At 40.7% G+C, this 21,769-nt stretch overlaps 1 protein-coding gene across 3 annotated transcripts in view; it reads right to left on the bottom strand.

The window, feature by feature from the left end:
- Positions 1-21,769, bottom strand: part of SBF2 (SET binding factor 2) — a 919,918-nt gene that overhangs the window by 471,674 nt on the left and 426,475 nt on the right. For all 3 annotated transcript variants that reach the window (XM_030200990.1, XM_030200991.1, XM_030200992.1), the window contains exons 5-6: positions 12,428-12,538; positions 8,517-8,622 (exon numbers count right to left, since the gene is read on the bottom strand). In XM_030200990.1, the coding sequence (XP_030056850.1) occupies positions 8,517-8,622; positions 12,428-12,538 (217 nt within the window). The remainder of the gene's footprint in view (positions 1-8,516; positions 8,623-12,427; positions 12,539-21,769) is intronic.

Genomic DNA, 21,769 nt, shown 5'->3' with positions numbered 1-21,769 from the left:
CCAGGACTTATTTTTTGCTGAAGCGATACGTCTTCCTTCTAGGTTTGAACATAATAGGACCTCTTCTGCAATATTGTCAGAAAAATAAGTACAGAATACATCTTTAGGGGTAAAGTAACTGGGACTTCCCACAGCTCCTTGAGCCTGTCTCACAATATTGTGTATTGGAGTACGTCCGACTAATGTAGGATTACTGTCCCAAAAAACATTTGTTTTGGATGTTCTACTTATCACTTCTTGAGGATCCACTAGATTCACTTCTTCATCATCAGAAGAATCACTGGATGAGGATGTTTGATTAGCTGGTGGCAGATATTCTTCATCAGACAAAGATAGTTCACTTTCATCATCGCTTTGAAACATAATCGCTTCAATCTCTTGGTCAGTCAGACACTTGGAGGAAGACTGTGCCATTGCTGACTAGATGTTAGAAAATGAAACAGATTTCCTCTCAACAGCTTATCTTATCACAGGTCCTTCAGCAATTAGCTCACAGTGTATACTGTCCTCAGTGTTCAGAGGACCTGAGGTGATGTCATGGCCTTATCACTCCCTCCAAAAATCACATGACATCCTCACATGTTATTATCCACACCCTGGCCCCTCCACCAGCATTACTGAGTACAAATAAAGTAACTTGAGACACAAACACTTCTGAGAACATGATAAAAACAGCGGGGGCCTAAAAGGCCCCCAATTCGTACAGATGTAGTTTTCACCAAACAAGCATTGTTACACCATAATGCCTATGAAAAAAAATTATATGAACAACTGGATATTATCAACAATGACATACTTGAGTAATACCTTGAGTTTCAAAATTCTAACTAAAGTAATTTTGCAGATAATAGCAAAAATGTAAGCATGGGGGCCTAAAAGGCCCCCAATATGCGTTCTAGCAGATACCTGATAAGGAACCGTTCCGATTATAGGTAAAGTGGAGATGTATTACATTTACACTTGTTGGTCTTTTCCTGGCCAGTTAAATTGCTTTGACTATTGACTCCATTGACTTACATTACCAACAAAACCCATTCACATTGAATGCGCTCCGTCACCATTGCTGCGTGGCTTGATAAAAGAGGCCCTAAATCCCCCCCCCCCCCCCCCAAAAAAAAAAATAGGTCATGATAGTAAAAAAATAATCTCTAAGTAATGCTGATATTAAGGAAAACTGCAGCAAATGCTGTATACCAAATAGAAATTAAAGGGTGTAGTTATCAATGTAGGCTACCATTAAAACGTTATTTTATCACTAACTTGTGCTATTTTATTATGGGTCCCATTTTATGCAATGACACCAAGGGATATGTCTACTGAAGTGCGCTAGTATATGGGCTTAGTGCATGCTAGCGCAGGAGCATGCACTAAGCCCATTTCCAGTGCACTTGGAAAATACGGCAATTTCCAGTATTTATCCTTCAGGTCACTCACTAATGTTCACATTAGCACGTGTAACCTGAAAAAATCTGAAGGGAGAGCACCTACCATCTTCTATTGAGAAGGCGCTAAGGGCTGCTGCATTATGGGCACATTAACCTACACAAACAGATTACTTACCACAAAACACTAACACACTTCGCAGTAAGTGTTTTTGCATGCGCTAAGCACACATTAGAGCTTAATACCCTTTAGTACACATACCTCCTATTAATAAGCTCAGTTAACAGTAAAATAACACATCTTAATGGTAGCAGAATAACATTCTGCTAGCAAATTATTTATTTATTTATTTATTTATTCGTAACACTTATACCTCGCACTTTCCCACTCATTAGCAGGTTCAATGTGGCTTACATAATATAACAGGTTTACAAGATAACACAAAATGGATAACAGCTATAATATAGTGAATAAAGAGGTGGACAATAAAAGTGGATAAGTGGTGGCTTCCACTTTTTTACATGGTGAAGTATTTCCAATAAAGATAAAAATTAGAGGAAAAACCCACAAGAGTCTCCTAAAACTATTGATTAAAACTGAGTGTCAAGAGCCTAAATCATTACGAAAAAGGATGCTAGCATCTGAATATTTCAGGAACAACTCAGAATTTGTTCTTTTGTCACATCCATACGTACACATATCAGGCATTTATTATCTACACAGTAGCTCTATTTGCATCATAACCATAATAATCCAGTTTGATTTCTAGCTTTCTCTTCGTAGTTACCTTCAAAGCAGGTAACACTCATTACCATCTGAAATCCACTGATTAAACCATGTGACATGAAATTAAGGCTCTCAATCCAGCTGCCAGTTGAAACCACTGACATAGTAATGGAAACTGTCAGAAGACCTGCCCTACAAGGGCTCGATTTAGCTTCGGAGTGGTAAGTTTGGTATTTCTTCAATATTTTCAACAAGTAGGGCTGTATTTGTATTCGATTCAGCCCCAAACACATTATTCGTATGTGGCCAAATAGTGATTTAATTCAAATACAAATAATCCGTGGATCTACTGTGCTAAATCCTACTGAACTTACCACTTGATCTCTGATTTCACATTGCTTCTTTTATTATTTATGTTAAAGCTCAATGCCAATCATTTGTATTCGGCTGAACAGTAAATTATGCTATTCGGTACAATTCAGCAGAGGTACCAGATCCTGATTGTTCAAAAGGACCTTTCCCCAACTAGGCAAGACAGATTTAGGTTATACCAGCCCTATGACTGAGTACATGCAAAACACTGTTTTAAACAAGTAAATTGCTTCTTATGAAATTAGGTCACAGTACAAGCCAGTGCATATTTGTAGAGTAGATATGCTCAGAAAAGGAGCTTGTACCAGCAGAGTTACAAGTTACAACCATATTTTATAAAATGCATACTAACATTTAGTCCTGCTTCCAAGCATGTGTGAATGTCTGCACCCAAAATCTAGGTGCTATTTCTGCAGGATTTGTGCTGCTATTTTATAAAGAAACAGGCTTTATAAAACTAGGCTAAATATAGGCACTTTCCTGCTCTATTAAACTAGGTACCCTATTATAAAATTACTCTTGTCATGCTTGAAAATGGCTTATTTTTAAATTTTTTGTATACAATTACTTTTGTATGAAATGGAATTATGATACAAGTATTTATAGCTAAATTTTATTTTCTTTACTTTTGTCTGTATATTCTTTGATGCCTAAGTAGAAAAAGTACACTGGGGTGTCCTTCTGCCCTTAGCAGACTTGTTCTGAGACCATACCAAGTTTGATTTCTGATTTTGTCAGAAAAACTTACCTTCTTCTGGCACTCCACTGCAAGAAAGAAGGAAGAGCTGTTCCTGGGGAAGCAATGTCTTGCTCATCCCCTTTGGGTCCTGAGACACCTCCAGGCCCCACAGAAAGGGTGAGTGTGCAGTTGTGCCAGATAGCAGAAGAAATGGCACTTCAAGGCCTGGCATCGGGAGGGGCCATCTCTCCTTATTTATTTATTTGTTGCATTTGTATCCCACATTTTTCCACCTATTTGCAGGCTCAATGTGGCTTACATAATGCCGGAGTGACAGTCGCCACTTCCGGATCTGAGAAATACAGATTGGTATAGCATGTACATTATACAGTATAGCATTGTTATTCATTGATGATAGCATAAATTACAAGGTGGTATTGCATTAAAGTTCATAAATAGAATAAAGTAAAGGGTGGTTAAATCGTCAAATATAGAAAGTTCATTTGGGATGAATCATTGTGGTATGCTTTTTTGAACAGGCTGGTTTTCAGTAGTTTTCGGAAGATTGTTAGGTCGTGCATTGTTTTTATAACATTAGGCAGTGCATTCCATAGTTGCACGCCTATGTATGAGAAACTGCTGTGTTATCAGATTCACTCTCATTGGAAGGTTTGGTGCTGTCGTGTGTGTTGTCTGAGCCAGAGAAAATGCTGCTATGGAGACTGTAAGATTGTCCCAGAATCAGCTTCCTATTGGTATGGAACAGCTACAGTGTTCAACAAGAGATTCAGTTTAATATACTTTAAATCTCTTGGTTAAAGCAACAGAAATCATACAGGCTGCTTTGTTTCTTCTAATATACCGAAAGACAAGAAGCTTTTTCAGCTGGAATCTCATATTTTCAACCATGGGACCTAGTTGGAGCAATTAAAGCATGACTTTTCCCAAATTAGGGTTGTTCATTTTCAACATTACAGAACAAGGCAATGGTCTATAGAAAACTTGAGAATTTGGATAATTATACTAGACAGCTTAATTTAATGGTTTTGACATCATCTCTCAAGGACTTGTTTTATAAATTTGTGGAGGAAACATGTTTACTGATAGGGTTCATTCGGTGGTGCTGAATAATTTGGAAGTTTAATTTTCAGATGAGTTCCGCGGGACCTGTTTTAGTCAAATTTGTCTATATAACCTGTCCTAGATATTTGGGGGGGGGGGGGGGGGGGGTATTGGGATGGGAGCTTGTTCATGTTTAATGAACCTCTGACAGAGGCAATTTTCAGCATGTACTGTGAGGAACCCATGAGGATACAGGGAGAAGGGACCAGAAAAAGGAGCAGGACAGGCACATGTTCTCGCCCTGAGTCCAACCACAAATCCCAAGTTCACAGGGGCCTGGAGGCCACTCCTCCGGGGAAGTATAAGTATCTTAAAGACCTAAAGGGGAAGGAGGATTACAAGTCCCAGGAACCTATGCAAGTTACCAAGCAAGAAGAAAGAGAGCAGAAAGAGAACTACAAGTCCCAGGAGACTGAGGGGGAAGGGAGAGATTGGGTAATGAGAAATAATCAGGGTGGGGAGGAACAGCTGAGGAGCATAAAGGGATAGAACTAATGGACTGGGAGGAGGGAGGAGATTCAAGCAGGAGAGACCTGGGGTAATGAGCCCATGAACGTGACTGCTCTGGCCCTGGTACAAGGAAAGAAATTAAAGGGCTTCTTAGCAAACCTGGCTGGGAGGCTGTTGGCACATGGAAAAAGAATCAGGCAGCTGTTACCATCAAGGAGAAGGTGAGGGGTTGAAGAAGTGCTTGGAATTTGAACTATGACATGGGCATGTGCCCTGCTGAGAGGTGCTTGGGATTTTGAACTATGACATGGACTTGTGCCTTGCTGAGAAGTGTTTGGGGTTTGGAGCTGTGACGTGAACCTGTGCACTGCAAGGAAGTGCTTGGGGATTTAAACTAGGGCATGGACTGTGGGCCAGATGCACTAAACTTAATGAGCAATTAACGAGTCATTAATGAGCCACTAACGAGCAAGTAGTAAACCCTGGCATGCACTAAAGGCCATTTTCCGACGACGGTAGCAGCTAACGAAAATGGAATGCAGATGAGCAAATTGTGTAGAAACCCTATTGTAATGAGATGCACTAACCTTTTCCGATTGCCTTAATGCTGGAAAATCTAACGAGAGGTCTGTACCTGTCGTTGGGGCTGAGCGAGATTGAAATGTTACAAAAAAAAAAAAAAATCGGGGAAAAAAGTGCTCATCAGGGACGTCCTTTATGGACGTGCTTCACTCAGCTGAGAGATCTGGAAGTCTCTCACAGCGCGTTTAGCTCAGCCCCCTCCCCAGGTTGTCCTTCACTACATATATAAAAAAAAAAAAAAAAGATGAGCTGTGCCTATGGACCCTTCGCTCCCCCACCCGAGATCGCCACTGCTCGAGACTGCCACCGCTCCCCCTGCATTAAAATGACAGCTTCCCGCAGCCCCGGCCTCCCTGCCATCCTCCGCACCCCCGAGGCACCGCCCCCGCCGCCCCCCTTGAGGTCATCGTCGCTGCCGCTCCCCCCGCCACTGGGCCAGGCCCTCACAGCTCCTCTCAGCTCCGTGTGAAGACGCTGCAGCAGACAACAGCTGATCGCCTCCCTTCGGACTTCCCTCCTTTCCTCCCCGGCCCGCCCTCGTCTTACATCAGATGAGGGCGGGCCAGAGAGGAAAGGAGGGAAGTCCGAAGGGAAGCGATCAGCTGTTGCTTGCTACAGCGCCTTCACACGGAGGTGAGAGGCAATGTGAGGGCCTGGCCCGGTGGCAGACGGAGGGGGGCGGGTGAAGGGGGAGCGGTGGCGGAGACGACCTCAAGGGGGGCGGTGCCTCGTGGGTGTAGAGGATGGCGGGGAGGCCGGGGCTGCGGGAAGCTGTCATTTTAATGTAGGGGGAGGGGAGAGCGGTGGTGATCTCGAGTGGCAGCGATCTCGGGGGAGGAGGGCGAAGGACATTCTGAGATTTCCTTGTATTTGGTTGGAGAATAAGCTCTATTTTTTGAACCATCCCAATTACAGGCCATCTTAGATGGGGAGAGCAAAACCATTTATTAATTAGTACTCAGGAGGTACTTTTATTCTAAGGGTAAGAATGTACTCATAGTGCTTTTTTCTTGAACTAGTTTTCTATTTTTATTTTTTATCTCTGTATAGATTGTGGGCTTTTGATCATACAGCTCCACTTTAGAACAATTGTATTAATGATTATTTCCTTTTGTGTGTGTGTGTGTGTATATATATTGTATTAATGATTATTTCCTTGTGTGTGTGTATATATATATATATATATATTCTGTGACTGGTTGCAGGGGTGCCTTTGTTCAGTTGTGAATTTTACTATTCGGTGGGTCACATACATGAACGTTGTCTGTCAGGTGTGTCATAACAGAAGAAAGGTGGAGAACCACTGCTTTAATGTATAATAACTTGAAATGCAAATTTGAACAAAAGTATTTATATAATGAATGTTTCAGATGCAGGTTATTCATTGTTTATGGCTGTGTATGATAGCTTGATATTTATGCTGTATGAGTTTTGTTGTGATTAAATTGTAAATTAATTCAAGCAGATGTAAGAGGAATGATCCATAAATACAAATAATTAAATAAAATATATAATGTAGAAATCTGCTTAATTATAGTTAGTCTGAAACCTCTGCACCTTTATACACAGATATGTGTAAAAACTGAATATGGCAAGAGTTAAGAGGTGTCTTGGGATAAAATTTTGAAAATCATCAAGAGGTGTCTTGGGTTGAGATTTTTAAAATCACCAAGTATGGCCATAGTAAAATATGTGCAGCTTTCTTTTACTGAGTCAATTTTAACCATTGCTTCTCTAAACCAAGGTGCTTAACTTAGCATGCCTTTCTGGAGGTTGATTTTATAATAGGTGCCAGTGGCGTAGCTAGGTGGGGCCACAGGGGCCTGCCCCTCCCCCTCCCCCCCAAAAAATGTCATCTGGGTCATTTTAGTCTGCCGCCCTGCTGCCTCTCCCCCCCCACTGCCTAGCCGCTTCCCACCACCACCTCGCCACTTGCCCTGCCGCACTTCACAGCAGCAAATACCTTGGCTGGTGGGGGTCCCCAACCCCCCCCAGCTGATGCCTTGTCCAGCGCCGGTCTCCGGCTCTCTTCCTCCTGGGCAGGGCATGCGGTGGCGCTGGAGAAGGCTTCAGCTGGCGGGGGTTGGGGACCCCCACCAGCCAAGGTATTTGCTGTTGTGAAGTGCGGCAGGGCAAGTGGCGAGGTGGTGGTGGGGAGCGGCTAGGCAGTAGTTGGGGGAGAGGCAGTGGGGCGGCAGACGAAAATGTGTCCCCCCACTTTGGGCTCTGGCCCCCTCCTACCACGAGGTCTGGCTACGCCCCTGATAGGTGCCTATGTGCTGTTACAAAATACTAGCACAAATCCTGCAGAGATAGATTGAAGCTGTGAGCACTTACTTCTGCTTAGAATCAGGAATAAATATCAGTGTGTACAATGTGTGCAAAAATCAGAACTCTGACCGCACTCCATCCAAACTCCTCCACCTGAACATGCCTACACTAAAGACATACCAAGCATACACCTAACTGAACCACTTGTACTTTTATGCATGAGGTAATTTTGTAAGAGGCAATTTAAACGAGTATCGTGAACTATATACACAAAAAAATCATTTACAAAATTCCCTCCTAAATATTTGATATGCATAGAGCAATAGTAATACCTTACAACTAACATGAAGATTCCCAGTATACATTCTTGTCTTACAATGAAACAAGCAGTATACTTTAGTATCTTAGAGCAGTAGGTTAGGTCATTTCTATGATTTTCATACAAACCTGAGTACCCAACACTCCCCAAAGAATGACATAAGGAAAATCCCATATATGACTGTCCAGAGCTTATTCTGTCCTTTCCAAATCATGCTTCTGCAGCACTTAAAATACTAACAATTATTCATAGAACAGTAACAAATCTGACCAGGATTAAAATGCAAGCAAAACTCATGAAACATCCTCTTTACAAATAGTTTTAAGATGCAGCAATGCCATCTGGGATTTACAAAGTTTGATCAGAATTGACAGTGTTATCTAGAACAAGTGCTTCCTGACAGTGAAGACAGCCCTTAGATAAGATCCAGTTAGAGGATGTATCAGCATGAAAACAAAGGTACTCATTCAAGTGATGTTCTAGTCTTTTCTTTTAAACTTCTAACAACAAGCTACACTGCACATATAATTAACTATTAACTTGCAACTTTAGGGAACTGTATCCTTGATACAATTTGAGCTGTCTTGAAGAAAACAAAAACAATAAACATACCCAGCTGTTGAAATAGAAGAACCACACTGGTGCCTGTAACAGGAAGGCTGTCATGCAAAGGGGTCTGTATCAACTGTCTGTCTCCCGCTCCCAAAGAAAACAGCTTCTGTAGACAGAAGATATCAAATGAAATTTTAAAAGACCATAATCATCGTTCATTTTGTTCCGTTGAAGACAGACACTTTTGGCTATCCTCATTACAACCAACATTGAAAAACAATATGAAGCTTCAAGCACAGATTAGGAGGCCTTTGAGAAATGCTAAAACAAAGCCATAAGGGGGAGAACTTGAAAGCTTGTGAAATATACAACAGCCTACACATATCAATATACTCTGAATGATGATGATTTCCCATATGGCTGCAATGTGAGAGATTATTACGATTAAAGCAGATAGAGACCCCCTTTTTTAAAACATAAGCGCGTTCAGTTCTATTCCAGGTTGTGTTCTGCATGGTATCACTTTTCCTCTAAATAAACATGGTAGTCACATTTTTGTTATTTCACCCTCTTATGACTGACAAGGTATGTAAACAGCTTTCTTAAATGGCTACTGATTAACACCTAAAATTAAACATGTTTATAATACTGATGTGCATTTGCTGAAAGCATTTGGTTTAATGTGCAAAGAATTACATATAAAATTGATTTAACACATGTTAACCTACAAAACAACACTTGTAAAATCAATTTGGGGGAGTAACAAGTTTTTACTCTTGTCAAAAGGTTTAAATGCACAATGGCTAGATTCAGTAAATGGAACTCAATGATAATCTATAATGGATACTCAAAGATGAGTGCCCATTAAGGAATAGCATAGAGTGCTTATTTCAGTGCCCAAATTTCGGCACCAGGATTTGCACCTGCTGAAATCAGGTATTTTATTTATTTATTTATTGCATTTGTATCCCACATTTCCCCACCTCTTTGCAGGCTCAATGTGGCTTACAATATATCATGATTAGTGGAAATACATAAGAAAATATACTTTGGGTATTACAGAATGCTCTTGGGTAACATGATTATAGTAGAACATAATAGTAGATTAACAATCAGTTATTAAAGACTGGTATAATTCCTGGCGCACATCCCTGGTATTCTATAATGCTGCATGCAAATTTTAGGAATACCCCTGACCCGCCCATGCATCTCTCATGGCCACACTCCCTTTTGTGGTGCATGCTATAGGATTTGGGCACACATTTTCATGGACTAGAATAGTGCATAGTAAAATGTGTGCTCAATTTCAAATTAATGCCAATTAGCACCCAATTACTGGCACTAATTGACTCCTTTTCCAATTTAATTGGGCGCACTTCTTGTATTGGCTGCCAATTTTGGCCACCATATATACAATCCGGGGAAAAATGAGTTTGAAATTAACCAAAAAATAATTTTTGAAAATTACAACAAGCCAAAAATGTTTTCCATGGGCATCCCTAGATCATATCATCTATACCTTTGGAAAGAACATTACTGTCAATGTCCTGTCTGGGTAACTTCTAGGGATTATTGCTAGATTAGTTGCTATAATGTGACAAAAATTTTCAAAAATGCAACATTCTGTGTGAAGACTATATTCATTCCCCTCTTTATATATGTAAAATATACATTAACACATGTCTGGTCAAAATTGTACAAAGTTAGCATTTACATTTTAGGAAACAGTTCTTAGTAAACTAGATTAAAATATTTCTGCTCAAACACCAGCTATAAATTTGAGATCCTAAGTCAGAAATTTCAACAGTCTAATGTTTCTTCTACTTATTAGTTTATATATTGCTTGTGTGAAAAATCATTCTGAGCGATTTACTACAAAATAAAATCAAAGAATATCAACATAAAGACCCAAACTCTCCAAATTCTAGCACCAAAAACATAAGAAATAATGGTAGAAAAGCAGAACTTGCACAATATCCAAAGGCAAAGAATAAGGAAAGGTTCTTCTCAGTTAAGAAACAGTAGGGCACATACTAAAGTGCACTAAGCAGTTAACATGAGATTTAGTGCTAACAGCTACCTCATGAAATAAACAGCCAACATGCTAAAACTCCTGTGCTAAGTGCTTAGTGCAGGATGGCAAGGGGATAGGTGAGGTATGGGCAAAGACTGCACTGCAGTTAGTGCAATATAATTAGCATGTGCTACCTGCCAGGTGTGGTTAGCACAGGTGAATTTAATGCCTTCTCTCAAGAAGTGGTTTTAAGTTTCTCCATGCTAACTGTGAATAAACTTCATGCAGTGGACCACATATCCTCTCTCTAGGGCATGTATTTTACCAGCAACAATGTGCAACATCACCACATAATAGTACGCCGTGACGAGAATTATTGGAAGAAAGTGAATGGCAGACAAGAAAATAATGAAAACAGTGAACCAATGGTACCAATAAAACAATAAAGAAACATAGAAACATGACAGTAGATAAAGGCCATATGGCCCATCCAAGTCTGCCCATCTGCAGTATGCATTATCCCTACTTCTCCCTGTCCAATGCAAAAAAAAAAAAAGCATAAGGGTTTTGATTTTTGACCATAAAATATCTATGTTTAAAGTTACTGGTCCAATTTTAATGGAATCATTTACCCAACTCTCTAAGATTAAAACCCTCATATTCAGTGTTCAGGAAAAAAATTAAAAGGTGCTTCTGTTTCAAGATGCCTTTGGTTTATGGAGTTGGAGGAGAGCTCACAGGGAGCAATGGTATGGATCACACAGAAGGGTTTTTTTCTCTTCTGTTACCGTTTTCTACTAATTTTCTCTTTTATTGCAAATTATAGCTTTATCTTCTTTTAACCTTTTCTACTTTACTGTGAACTAATTTTTACTTATATAGGAGGGAATTCAACAAACAGCACTGAAATTTAGGTGCCAAAAAAATTCAGTGCTAAGCGCAATTCTATAAAGGGTGCATGCCTTATATAGAATAGCATTTAGTGCAGATCCTGTGCCTAAAGTTTGGGCACTAGACTTACGTCTGCTGAAACCTGGTGGAAATGTTGGCATCCAAGTTAGGTGCAGTTAAGCAGTATTCTGTAATTCTGTGCACAGTTTTTTGGAACGCCCCCAACACGCCTATGGCCATGTTCCCTTATGAGATACATGTCATGAAAGTTAGGCGCTGTGCCATATAAAATTGAGTACATCCATATGCATGTGCAAATTTTAATGAGTGCCAATTATCAATAATTAGTTGTTAGTATCCAATTATGGATGGTTCACAGCTCATTATGCAATTAATTTGGGCATGTATCTTGGAAGTGTGCCCAAAGTTTGGTGCGCAACTTTGGGTGCCATATATAGAATCCAGAGCATATTGTGTAAACCTATGTTGGCCTATGTCTAATAGTGCAACTATAATCTGATAACAGAAATTTAATGAAACAGCTGGAGCTTACTTGTAACATGTCAGGGAATAGTGACCGATGGGTGAATGCAACCTCATCGGTCATTATTTCCTTTCTTGACAGTCCTTTTTTTTTTACTCTTCTTCTTCAGTAGTCGAAACAACAGTTCATATTTACATATCCCACACATGTAAGGCAAAAGGGATGGAAAGAGACTTTCCAATATTCCTTGATATGGTATAAATGATCATTTCTTGCATAAAAGGAAAATGGTACAAGAAAGAAAAACTTTTCTAAACTGATTAAGACTTAAAAACAAACCTTTCAAGTTACATAAACTATTTGATTTGTGGTGTGTCTAAAAGAAAACAAACCCAGTGACAAAATTAACCCTTTGACCTTAGCCTGGAATGGAATTTATGCTGTCTTCAGAAAGCAAGCCACAGGGACAGCATTCCACCGAAATAAGATCCTTTTTCAGTAAAACTATTCAAAGAATTTTTGTTTTTGCTTTCTTAATAAATTAAATTAACTGAAACAATATCCTGTTTATCCTCCATTTACCTGTGACCCCCCAGCGGCAGGTACAAGGCATGTGAGAAGGTTTGCAATCAGAGTCTCCAGTGAGACATTCAGGCTGTCAACGTACACTGTGTATATCAGGCCAAGGGAAGCCTAGAAAGTGTAACAACAATAAATATGTAAGTGCTTTACATCAGGGACTTAGCTCAAGAAATGCAAATTGGAACAACATTTTTTGTATTGGTCATTAAGAAGTGAATAATTGCACTTTCCAACAAAAGGGGGTTGATATTTCATTGACAAAGACATTCTCTGAAAATGCCACTAAAGCCCTAGAGGCTCCAATGCAAGATATAATTTTTAAAAATGACTATAAATTCTAGAATGACTAACTTTCTTGAAATGTCTATTTCAACAGCTGTAGATTACTGCATATATTTCTTAATTAAGCTCATTGGTTACTTGCTAACAGTAAAAAAAAAACCTTCTCTCTCTCTCTCTCTCTCTCTCTATATATATATATATATACATATTTTTTTTTACAATGTTGACTAATGGTCATTATATAAAATATCCAGAAAGGAATTCTGTTCATTTATTTCCTCTTAACTAAAGCCATGTGATGCTATAAATTACCAGATATAACATTTCCCAGTGTACGTTTGAAACAATTAACAGATTAAACAAAGCAAAACACTAGCTCATATCATTCACCCCAAAACAAGAGTGTTTCCTACAACTGAACTTAAAGAGATCACAAATTTAGTAAACGTTTTTGGGGGTTTTTTAAGACATTGGTTAGCTCAACTCTCCCCCTTCGACCCCACCCAGCAACAAGTATGCAATTAGAAAGCCATGCAGCTATCCCTGTATAGAAAATTCAAGACACATTCAAATACATTTTGGTGTTGATGGCCCTATATCCAGAAAAGTTAGCTGTCAGCAATCTTAAACTTGTTACAAATTTTTTAACTGGCAAGAAATTTTGAGCTCTTGTCTGCACATCCTTTCTCCAACTTTTAAATGAAGGACAACTATTGAATTTGGATTGATTAATTTGATATACTGCTACTTACTATCATGTCTAAGCGGTTTACAACAAAATCATAAACATACGTACAAAATGTATAAAACAGTAAAGTTTTCAAGGCTTTACTAAAGCCATAACATGAAGAAAGATCAGTAAAACAGTGCAGTCACAAATTCCATAAAGATAGTCCAATATATGAAAAAGCTCGCTTGCGAGTTGACGTCAACCTTACAATGTCCAAACCAGGCAGTGTGGAGTTCCTTCTGTGAAGAATGCAAATTGTGTAAAGAAGAATAATTAACCAACTTATTTGATAAGTATTCAGGACATCCCAAATTCAAAGCTTTAAAAACAAGGCAAAGCATCTTAAATCCCATCCGTTTTACTACTGGTAACCAATGCAATTTATACAAAATTGGAGTAATGTGATTTGATTTTCTGGCTCCAGTTATAAGCCGTGTGGCGGTATTTTGTACCAGCTGTATAATTATAATTATTATTATTACATTTGTATCCCACATTATCCCACCTCTTTGCAGACTCAATGTGGCTTACAATTCATCATGGATACTGGAAATAGAAAAGAATATACATTTGGTTTTACAGCAAGATTTGGGTATATGATGCTGAAATACATAGCAATTGAAATGGAAAAGATTTTGCATTTGATTTGCGGAAGTTTTGGTTACATGTTGGTGGAATACATGATGGTATTAAAGCCATAGATGTAGGTACATGATAGTATAGAGGCAAAAGATATAAAGAACATTCTTAGATATCTTAAAGAAAGTGAAGTTACACGTGTTGTTCCTTATGATATATTTTGTCGAAGAGATAAGTTTTCAGGAGTTTGCGGAATTTGGTCATTTCATAGACCGATTTCAGGTTACGTGGCAGTCAGGCATATTTTCAAAGCACTTTGGGAGGCTAAGTTCCATAGGTTTCTATGGAACTTTGGGAGGCTAAGTGCTTTGAAAATATGCCTCAGTGTGTTCCAGAGTTGTGTGCTTGTATAGGAAAAGGTTGATGCATGCATTGATTTGTATTTCAAGCCTTTACATTTGGGAGGATGAAGATTGAGGAATGTGCGGGAGGATTTTTTTGCATTTCTGGGTGGAAGTTCTATTAGGTCCAACATGTAGGCTGGGGCGTCTCCATAGATGATTTTATGGACCAAGGTGCAGAGTTTGAACGTGATGTGCTCTTTGAGTGGGAGCCAGTGTAGTTTTTCGCGGAGGGGTGTAGCGCTTTCGTATTTTGGTTTGCCGAATATAAGTCTGGCTGCCGTGTTCTGGGCTGTTTGGAGTTTTTTGAGTATTTGCTCTTTGCAGCCGGCGTAGATTGAGTTTGACTCCTCTCTCTCCTTCTCTGCGCATATCCAGCAGATAGCCAAGACCTGTCGCTTCTTCCTCTTTAACATCAGCAAAATTCGCCCTTTCCTCTCTGAACACACCACCCGAACTCTCGTCCACGCTCTCATTACCTCTCGCCTGGACTACTGCAACTTACTCCTCACCGGCCTCCCACTTAGCCATCTATCCCCCCTTCAGTCTGTTCAGAACTCTGCTGCACGTCTCATATTCCGCCAGAACCGATATACTCATATCACCCCTCTCCTCAGGTCACTTCACTGGCTTCCGATCAGATACCGCATTCAATTCAAGCTTCTCCTTCTTACCTACAAATGCACTCAGTCTGCTGCCCCTCACTACCTCTCTACCCTCATCTTCCCTTACGTTCCCGCCCGTAACCTCCGTTCACAGGATAAATCCCTCCTCTCAGTACCCTTCTCCACCACCGCCAACTCCAGGCTCCGCTCATTCTGCCTCACCTCACCCTATGCTTGGAACAACCTTCCTGAACCCTTACGCCAAGCCCCCTCCCTGCCCGTCTTCAAGTCTTTGCTTAAAGCCCACCTCTTCAATGCTGCGTTCGGCACCTAACCCTTACCGTTCAGTGAATCCAGACTGCCCCAATTTGACTGCCCCTATCGGACCGACCGTTCACTTGTCTATTAGATTGTAAGCTCTTTGAGCAGGGACTGTCTCTCTTTGTTAAATTGTACAGCGCTGCGTAACCCTAGTAGCGCTCTAGAAATGTTAAGTAGTAGTAGTAGTAGTAGTAATAGTCCAGGTGACTAAGTACCAGTGATTGTACCAGGTATCGAAAGACACTCCTTGGGAAAAATGGTCTGACTCGTTTTAGTTTCCACATGGAATGGAGCATCTTTTTAGTTATATTTTTTGCATGGTCCTCAAGTGTCAGGTGTCGGTCAATGGTGACTCCTAGGATTTTTAGGGTGTCTGAGACTGGTAAACTCCTTCTTGTTGTATTGCAAGGTGAGTACTAGGCATTGGGTTTTATCAGCATTTAGTTTCAGTCGAAATGCATCCGCCCAGGAGTTCATAATGTGTAGGCTTTGGTTGATTTCGTTGGAGATTTCTCTTAGATCATGTTTGAATGGGATAATTCTAAAATTATAACCCATTATAATGACATAACCCATTATAATGAAAATTATAATGACATAGCAAACCAAAAACGTTTTTTTAAAAAAGGAGAGAACGGAGTCGTAACAAAATGGAAACATGGTGTATTGAAACTTTGTAATCAATTGCCAATTGAACATGGTATATTGAAACTTTGTACTCAATTGCCATAGAACATTCTCACTTGGCAATTGATTACAAAGTTTCAATACACCATGTTGCCAATTTGTTACGACTCCGTTCACTCCTTTTAAAAAAAAAAAAGTGTTTGATTTGCTATGTCAATATACTACCAGTTCTGATTATTTATTTACTGATTTTAATCTGTCTAGAAATTATTCTAAGTGGATGATCTTAGTGAACACAAGAGGAACTTATTTATGTAGCCTTAATTTTTTGTCTACTATATATCCTTTATGAGTCTTTTTTATAAAGTAGTGTCACTTTATTTAGATTTGGCTATATGTCTTGTGGGAGATCTAGTTTGAACACTCCATTTTACAATTTTATACTTTTAGCATGGTATAATTGGGTTATAATTTTAGAATTATATGACTTTGTCAAAGTTTTCATGTTAAGTGTTTATATTTTATGTTTTAAGTTGCTTTTCTGTTTTAAAGATAGCTTGTACATTTATGATTTTATTTTGATTTTTTGTAATAGACTCCTGATGCAGGCCTAGTCGGCCAAAACACAACTGTGTGAAGTTTATCATCCTTAACAAACAATTTTTTCTTCTGAAGCTTCATCCATCACTTTTGAGTCATTACCGTGGGATGCACCAGGTGAACTGTGGTAAATTTGAGATCTGCATGAACTACCTGAATGCTAAAATATTTTGTAATTTTTCTGGGAGATGGCATGTCTGGGGGCTCAGAGCGGGCATGTTAACACATCTACATGACTAATGCAGTATCAAGTGAGCCCTTACTGCCTACAAAATAGGCGGCAGTAAGTGTTAAAGTGGTAATTGCCAAACAGGACTATTACACCCAACTGACTACTTCTCTCGGCTCCAACCCTCGTCGTCTCTTCGCCACCCTCAACTCCCTCCTCAAAGTGCCCTCCGCTCCCACCCCCCCCCCCTCACTCTCTCCCTAATCACTGGCTGACTACTTCCGTGACAAGGTGCAGAATATCAACCTCAAATTCACTACCAAGCCACCTCCTCCTCTTCAACCAACCAACCCAGGCCTCCTTCTCCTCTTTTCCTGATATCACCGAGGAGGAAACTGCCCACCTTCTTTCCTCCTCGAAATGCACCACCTGTTCTTCTGATCCCATCCCCACCAACTTACTAAACACCATCTCTCCTACTGTCACCCCCCCCCCCATCTGTCATATCCTCAACCTGTCTCTCTCCACTGCAACTGTCCCTGACACCTTCAAGCATGCTGTAGTCACACCACTCCTCAAAAAACCATCACTAGACCCTACCTGTCCTTCCAACTACCGCCCCATCTCCCTCCTACCCTTCCTCTCCAAGATACTTGAATGCGCCGTTCACAGCCGCTGCCTTGATTTTCTCTCCTCTCATGCCATCCTCAATCCGCTGCAATCCGGTTTTCGCCCTCTACACTCGACAGAAACGGCACTCACTAAAGTCTGTAATGACCTGTTCCTTGCAAAATCCAAAGGTCACTACTAAATCATCATCCTCCTCGACCTATCCGCCGCTTTTGACACTGTCAATCATAATCTACTCCTTGCCGCACTATCCTCATTTGGATTCCAGGGCTCTGTCGTCTCCTGGTTCTCCTCTTATCTCTCCCACTGTATCTTCAGAGTACATTCTCATGGATCTTCCTCTACCCCCATCCCGCTCTCTGTTGGTGTTCCTCAGGGATCTATCCTTGGACCCCTTCTTTTCTCAATCTACACCTCTTCCCTGGGCTCCCTGATCTCATCTCATGGTTTCCAATATCATCTTTATGCTGACAACATCCAGCTTAATCTCTCCACACCTGGCATCACTGCGGAAACCCAGGCCAAAGTATCGGCCTGCTTATCCGACATTGCTGCCTGGATGTCCAACCGCCACCTGAAACTGAACATGGTCAAGACCGAACTCATTGTCTTTCCACCCAAACCCACTTTTCCTCTCCCTCTCCCTCCACTCTCTATTTCAGTCGATAACACCCTCATCCTCCCCGTCTCATCTGCCCGCAACCTCGGAGTCATCTTTGACTCCTCCCTCTCCTTCTCTGCGCATATCCAGCAGACAGCCAAGACCTGTCGCTTCTTTCTCTATAACATCAGCAAAATTCGCCCCTTCCTCTCTGAGCACACCACCCGTACTCTCATCCACTCTCTCATTACCTCTCGCCTTGACTACTGCAACCTACTCCTCACTGGCCTCCCACTTAACCATCTATCCCCTTCAATCCGTTCAGAACTCTGCTGCGCGTCTTATCTTCCGCCTAGACCGATATGCTCATATCACCCCTCTCCTCAAGTCACTTCACTGGCTTCCGATCAGGTACCGCATACAATTCAAGCTTCTCTTATTAACCTACAAATGCACTCAGTCTGCAGCCCCTCATTACCTCTCTACCCTCATCTCCCCTTACGCTCCTACCCGTAACCTCCGCTCACAGGACAAATCCCTCCTCTCAGTACCCTTCGCCACCACCGCCAACTCCAGGCTCCGCCCTTTCTGCCTCGCCTCACCCTATGCTTGGAATAAACTCCCTGAGCCCATACGCCAAGCCCCCTCCCTGCCCATCTTCAAATCTTTGCTCAAAGCCCACCTCTTCAATGTCGCTTTCGGCACCTAACCATTATTCATCTATTCAGGAACTCTAGACTGCCCCAGTTTGATTGACTGCACTTTTTTGTCCTTTAGATTGTAAGCTCCTTCGAGCAGGGACTGTCCTCTTTGTTAAATTGTACAGCGCTTTATAAATGTTAAGTAGTAGTAGTAATAGCCCACTAATGGCGACATTAGCACATGGCCATTAATACAAAGAAATAGAAAAATTGGTCATTTTATGACTGTGCTAAAAATGACCTCAGTGTGTGTGGAAAACTTGCATAAGGATACACTACCACAGCTTACTTAGTAAAAGGACCCCTTAGTGCAGTGGTTCCCAAAACTGGTCCTGGAGGCATCCCAGCCAGTCAAGTTTTCATGAGAGAGATCTGCATATACTGCCTCCACCTCATGCAAATCTATCTCATGAAATTTCATTGCAGATATCCTGAAAACCAGACTGGCTGGGGTGCATCCAGGACCAGGATTTGGAACTACTGCCTTAGTGTCAAATTGTAAGGAGGAGTTCACAGGGGAGGGCAGAAGCAGGGCTGACATTTATGCAATTAACTTACAGAATACTATAAATTATGTTCATAAATGTCGCATTTAGGTGTTTAACATTTATACCAGCCATAGGCACTGGTATCAAATTGCGCTAATATTCTATCACATTCTATAAATTATGCATGTGTCATCATAGAATAGGCTAACAGCTCACCTATAGTGAGCACCTAAATTGTGGCGTCCAGTTATAGAATTGCACTCTATGCTGAATAAAAATGTAAAGAGTGGGGAACTCATATAGAGAGAGTCTGTGTGTGTGTGTATCAGAAACAAAGCTTTTAAATATAAAGTGTGGGGCAAGTTTCAAAAAAATGTACATTTTAGTGTAAAAGTTGGCAGAAATCTTTGCACATTACTACAAACATTTGAGATAAGTTTGCATTAGCAGATCTAGTGTGAGCGATAGGGGGCAGTAGTGAGGCTTTCAGGTACTTTTACCTGGAATGTCTGCACACTGCTAAAAACAAATGAGATGAGTTTGCATTAGCAGATCTAGCAGCACTGCAGTATACCAGTCCCAGAGGGAGTGAAAATGAAACGACTGCAATCGGGTTTTGGGGACTGCTTGAAGAATTGCCATGCTCACTGAGCTTATATTGAGAAATCTGCAGTGGTGGTTTTGAAGTTTTTGAAAAGTTTTTTTGAAGTGCAGTCTGTTGGCAAACACAAAGTTTTGTTTGTTGTTTCTTGCATATATGGTACAGTCTAGGGTGTTAAGTGATTTTATGTCTAAGTTTTTTTGATTTTACATATGTTCTATTTTATATCCCACATTGCGTGGTCCATAGTGAGGGTAAAAAATATTTTTAAATAAATAAAGAAACAAATTTTTGTTTGTTTTGCTTATAAGCAAATACATATGTAGCATGGGAACAGTTATTCCACACATAAACAGGCTTGAAGTGAGAAATATAGTGGGGAGCGAGAACAGTGATTGACACAAACCTCTAGCCTACCTTAACAGCTATGAATATGGCAGTTTGGAATGGCTTGGATATAATTTATTATGGTCTCTCCTTTCCATAAGACATTTTTATGTGTTATATATGTGGACTAGTGTGTATTTATTTATTTTAATGCCTCACTTGAGCACATTTTGTCATTTATTTATTAGGATTTCTATAATGTGTTTATGAAGAGATTTTTGGTATGATGCGGGATGATGTGAACTACATGCAAATTCTATAAAGGCAGTTCCGCGTGGAAGAGTCTTTATAGCATACTAGCTTGTCATTTTTGATGTAAGCATTTATGCCACGCAAAAGCTATTTTAAACACCCATGCCTAATTACTGTCAATTGGGCGTGGAAATGGAAGTAGTCTATAACTCCGCAACTAATTCCTGGGAATGCCTATGACTCTCTCTTGGCCACACTCATTTGGAGTTGTGTGCAAGATGAATTAGGAATGCAGAATACGGGAGCAAAGCAGAAAAAGCGAATATACTTAGCTGTAGCAGGTATTCTCCGAGGACAACAGGCTGATTATTCTCACAATTGGGTCGGCGATCTGCGCCAACCCGGGAAACTGCATTTCACATAGCAAAAAAGTCTGCTAGAGCCTTCTGCGCGTAGGACTGTGCATGTACCGAGTGTCTTCCCGCAAGTCACGCGGCCGTGCTCCTCAGTTCAATGAAGAGTAAAAAAGAGAGAGAAAGAGGAGACAACTCCAAAGGGGAGGTGGGTGGGTTTGTCAGAATAATCAGCCTGCTGTCCTCAGAGAATACCTGCTACAGGTAAGTATCTTCGCTTTCTCCAAGGACAAGCAGGTTGTATTATACTCACAATTGGGGTATCCCTAGCATCCAGGTTCACCCAAAACAACAAAACTTGGTCAATTAGATCTCGCAACGGCGAGGACATAACATAGATTAACCTGAAACTATATACAACTAGCTGAGAGTGCAGCCTGGAACATAACAAAACGGGCCAAGGAGGGTAGAGTTGGATTCTAAACCCCCAAACAGATTCTGCAGCACCGACTGCCCAAACTGACTGTCGAATCGGGCATCCTGCTCAAAGAAGTAATGTGATGTGAAAGTGTGGACTAAAGGCCACTCTCTTGCAGTCCAAGGTGTGCAAGCTGCTATTGCCACGGTGACCATGAGGACAGGGAAAAAATGTTGGCAAAACAATTGATTGGTTCAGATGGAACTCCGACACCATCTTTGGGTGCATGTGGAGGACTACTCTGTTGTGATGAAACTTAGTATTAGGTGCATCCACTACTAAAGCCTGAAGCCCACTAACCCTACGTGCTGAAGTAACAGCCACCAAGAAAATGACCTTCCAGGTCAAGTACTTCAGATGGCAGGAATTCAGTGGCTCACAAAAGGAGCTTTCATCAGCTGGGTGAGAACGACATTGAGATCCCATGACACTGGTGGAAGTTTGACAGGGGGCTTTGACAAAAGCAAACCTCTCATGAAGCAAACAACTAAAGATATCTAGAGATAGGCTTACCTTCTACATGGTGATAAGCACTGATTGCACTAAGATGAACCCTTATGGAGTTGGTCTTGAAACCAGACTCTGATAAATGTAGAA

The sequence above is a fragment of the Microcaecilia unicolor genome, chromosome 4, assembly GCF_901765095.1.
Source record: "Microcaecilia unicolor chromosome 4, aMicUni1.1, whole genome shotgun sequence".
Taxonomy (NCBI): Eukaryota; Metazoa; Chordata; class Amphibia; order Gymnophiona; family Siphonopidae; genus Microcaecilia; species Microcaecilia unicolor.
Note: the sequence above shows the minus strand (reverse complement) of the source record. Positions and strands in the feature narration are given on the sequence as shown.